Source organism: Triticum dicoccoides, chromosome 6B (assembly GCF_002162155.2).
Source record: "Triticum dicoccoides isolate Atlit2015 ecotype Zavitan chromosome 6B, WEW_v2.0, whole genome shotgun sequence".
Classification (NCBI taxonomy): domain Eukaryota; kingdom Viridiplantae; phylum Streptophyta; class Magnoliopsida; order Poales; family Poaceae; genus Triticum; species Triticum dicoccoides.
In genome coordinates, this window is record NC_041391.1 from 714,740,594 (window position 1) to 714,745,045 (window position 4,452).

Sequence of the window (4,452 nt, forward strand, 5' to 3'; positions counted from 1 at the left end):
AAGAATCTGATTTTTCATTGTGAATTTTGAAAGAGGTTTGTGACTTTAAAAAAGTTCAAGAGTTTGAAAAGAGTTTACTAACTGATTTAAAAAAGGAGAAAGTAAAACTAAAGAATGAAAAAACAACAAAAAAGAAAAACCTAGTAGAAAAAGGCGGAAAAAAGAAAAGGATAAAAAATAGGACCGGGAGCTTCAACTTCCCGAAAACCACCTGGATAGAACTCCCGCTGGAATACGCTTTAATGGGCCGGTGCATAGAAAGAGGTGCGTCAGGACAACGTACGAATAGGGCATTAAGCGGCGTTCAACGCGCTAAATATGAAATTCGCAAACAACCATTACTTAGTATCACTGGCACCGGTGAAGCAGAAGGGCGGCATGCCCGAAGACAAGGAGCAGGGACGGCCCTAGGTCCACTCGGGTTGAGCAAACCAAACCATATACTCCTTGCGTTCCTAAATATAAACCTTTTTAGAGATTCCAATATGAATTACGTATGGAACAAAATGAGTGAACCTACACTTTAAAATATTTCTATATACATATGTATGTAGTTTGTACTGAAATCTCTAAAAGAACTTATATTTAAAAACCGAGGGAGTAGTCTTGAACGTTGAACAGCCTATCCCTCTCCTTGGGGCCTTCACTCACTCAGTAGGGTACAAGTCTCGGCACAAACCGCGTAATATCGCAACGGTAGTGGGTACGTGAAGGGCACGCTCGCATGTCTTTCAGTTTGAGATGGACATACGTGTGGAAAATCTGTAGAATTTTTTGTGAATAGACCTGTCAATTGTCACGTACTCTGCCCGTCGAGGTGGCCCGTGGATTAATTGGATGGTTCTCAGTAGTTGCCTGCACTGCACGGCCACAAGCATAAACGTATCCTTCTCCTTGGCCACAAAACCAGACGTACCTTACTGTAACTTTTTTGCCAGCGTAGCGCGAGTTCCCAAACGGCTACCATCATCAGCTGGCCAAGCCCAAGCTGCACTCCGCATATGCAGCGACAGGCGACGACCGCGCGCGGGTCATGCACGTCGTAAGTACTGGTTCGTAACTTCCCGCAAAATACTAAAAAGAATTTAAAATACGCGATCGATGCGTACATACACTCTCAATAGTAGTATCTGTCTATATATATCTTATCTATCTATTATGGATCCTACCGTGATCATAACACGAAGCTAGCCAACCACCAACAGCTAGAACAAACATACGCGATCGGTGGAATGATGATCGCCGTAGGCTTTTTGTTGGCGTGCTTGGCGGCAGCTCTGCAGCCAACGTCGGCCGCCGAGGCCGGAAGGGGTGGGATCTTGCATATCCCTTCCGCCGCCGACCTGGCTCGGGCTGGCTGCCCTTCCAGGTGCGGTGGTGTTGCCATTTACTATCCGTGGGGGATAGGGCCGGGCTGCTTCAGGCCAGGCTTCGAGCTCACCTGCAACAACACCGCTAGTCATAAGAGGCTCTTTCTGGCCAGCACTACCACTGAGGTTTTCGGCCTGGGGCCTGGATCTACTTATTTCCGAACCCCTGCTATCCACTTCAACGTCACCATGAAACCAGGTATGAACGACACCTATAACATGTCATGGGAGGCACCTGTTAAAGGTGTTATGGCCTATGGAGAAACTAGCTTGTTCGTTGTTGGTTGCGGTGTGGGTGTCTACTTGTTCGGTCATGATACCAACGATCCCATCGGTAGGTGCATGAGTATTTGCCTAGACGACAAGGTGGCCATGGAAGAGGCGAATGCAACCCACGACTACTTTGGTTATATTGGGATGGGCTACTGTTCCATTTATTTGCAGCAGTACGTGTCAGCATTTGGGTTCGTAGTTGACCGACTCAATGGTGGCGTCTTAGCACGATCAGGTCAAGATGAAGGGCTCCCTACTAGTATCAAAGTTTTCCTGGCGGGGTCTTACGATTTTCAAATGACCGACATCTACTCAAGTCGGGTAGACAATAGAAACATTCATGCGGCATTTCTTGGAATGACCATCACGGATCAACCAAGCTGTGAAAGTGCTCAGAAGAAAAAGTCAAGCTATGCTTGCGGCGATAACAGCGATTGCGTGGACGTGTTATCTGGAGGCTACTCCTGCAGCTGCCGCCCTGACACAAACGACAACAACCCGTACCTTAAGGATGGTTGTCAACAAGGTCAGCAATCTACTCTTTAATCAGGACTATAAAAATATTGAACTGCCATGTCCATATTGGACTCTGATATACATCATTGAATATTATGGTAATTTTTGCACCAATACTGTAACTTTTCTCCTTTTTATGCTCGCCATCATTTTTCATCGGGAAAAAGTTAATCACTCTGCATCTAGGTAAAATATAGCCAATGCTACAACAAGACAAGCACTAATTGTTTTCTTGACTCAAAATTGCCTGTCACGGAAGTTCGAAAATCAGTATACGCATTTTCTTCAAAATATTATGACACACTTGGATGTACTACAATTTTCGATTATATTGTTCGCTAGTGCTACATGTGTTACTTAATTCACAGCTCTCCTATTGTCTCTAGCAGTGGAGAATTCTTGACAAGGTGCTAGTAAGACTTATGTTATTTTCGTCAATATCCACCCAATTAATGGGTCTGGTTTACAACAAGTTGCACGTTTCTTTATAAGGCTAGTCATAGTGGGAAGTAACTAGTGTCATGCATATGACATTAGTCTATGTTACTATCTTCATAGTGCAAAATTTCATAAAGATAGTATCACAGGTGGGTGCTTAGCTTGTAGACTCATCTTTTTGGGGTAGAGCTATGTGATGGTAACATAATATGTTACCACCATCATCTCTTTCCTCATTTAATACAATACCATGTCTCGATTGTGCCATTTGGCATTGCATGAGGATGCATGTTACTACCTATGTTACTTCCATTATGACTTGTCTAATATTCTAGCTAGCAATTAAATTGGTATCATTAATTAATGTTGTGATAAAAGCGTATCTCTAGTATAGATAGGATGGTCATTCATTCACATGCTCCTAGTGTAACTTCTCATGTGCCACTCCCCCAGTGTAACTTCTTCCTTTGTCTATTTGGCTGCAGAAAATTACAATCCCAATCTCAAAGGAGGTTGCAAGAGGTTATGCGGGAACACAAGCATCCCCTTCCCTTTTGGCCTTGAAAAGGGTTGCTATGCTACCGACAAGTTTCGACTTAACTGTACATCAGAAAACATCACAATTTTTAATCTAAGGGCCAAATACATTGTGGCCAACATTTCAGTGAATGAAGGATATCTTAGTGTTAGGGAAACGCAAAACAACTCAGGCTACAACGATGAAGAGCTCACGGTACTAGTTTATACAGGTGAGGGGGGAATTGAAATTGGAAGCAACTATGATGGTTTTTATTTATCAGAAGAATAAAATTTGAAGATGTGGTGGTCTGTTGATAATTTAACCTGTCCAGTAGCTATGAGTAAGCAAAGACGGGCTACATATGCATGCCATAGTGTCAATAGCAAATGCATTCCGGTCACCCACGGCCATAGGAATGGGATGACGCAGCTTGGCTATCGTTGCCAGTGCTCTCACGGTTATGAGGGAAATCCATACACGGTGGATGGATGCATAGGTAAGCACACTAAAACTTCCATTACAAATTGCTATCCAACCACATGCATGATTATCCCAGTACATGAATGTTGGAAATATGCCCTAGAGGCAATAATAAAAGTATTATTATTATATTTCCTTGTTCATGATAATTGTCTTTTATTCATGCTATAACTGTATTATCCGGAAATCGTAATACACGTGTGAATACATAGACCACAATATGTCCCTAGTGAGCCTCTAGTAGACTAGCTCGTTGATCAATAGATGGTCACGGTTTCCTGGCTATGGACATTGGATGTCGTTGATAACGGGATCACATCATTAGGAGAATGATGTGATGGACAAGACCCAATCCTAAGACTAGCACAAAGATCGTGTAGTTCGTTTGCTAGAGCTTTGCCAATGTCAAGTATCTCTTCCTTTGACCATGAGATCGTGTAACTCCTGGATACCGTAGGAGTGCTTTGGGTGTATCAAACGTCACAACGTAACTGGGTGACTATAAAGATGCACTACAGGTATCTCCGAAAGTATCTATTGTTTTATGCGGATCGAGACTGGAATTTGTCACTCCGTGTAAACGGAGAGGTATCTCTGGGCCCACTCGGTAGGACATCATCATTTGCGCAAATGTGACCAAGGAGTTGATCACGGGATGATGTGTTATGGAACGAGTAAAGAGACTTGCCGGTAACGAGATTGAACAAGGTATCGGTATACCGACGATCGAATCTCGGGCAAGTAACATACCGATAGACAAAGGGAATTGAATACGGGATCGATTGAGTCCTTGACATCGTGGTTCATCCGATGAGATCATCGTGGAACATGTGGGAGCCATCATGGGTATCCAGA

At 43.4% G+C, this 4,452-nt stretch overlaps 1 protein-coding gene across 1 annotated transcript; it reads left to right on the plus strand.

The window, feature by feature from the left end:
- Positions 1 to 1,187: 1,187 nt before the first annotated feature.
- Positions 1,188 to 3,726, plus strand: LOC119324521 (wall-associated receptor kinase 2-like). Its single transcript, XM_037598308.1, has 2 exons — positions 1,188 to 2,169; positions 3,083 to 3,726. The coding sequence occupies exons 1-2, from the start codon at positions 1,233 to 1,235 to the stop codon at positions 3,403 to 3,405; spliced, it is 1,260 nt and encodes a 419-aa protein (XP_037454205.1). The 5' UTR covers positions 1,188 to 1,232; the 3' UTR covers positions 3,406 to 3,726.
- The last annotated feature ends 726 nt before the right edge of the window (positions 3,727 to 4,452 follow it).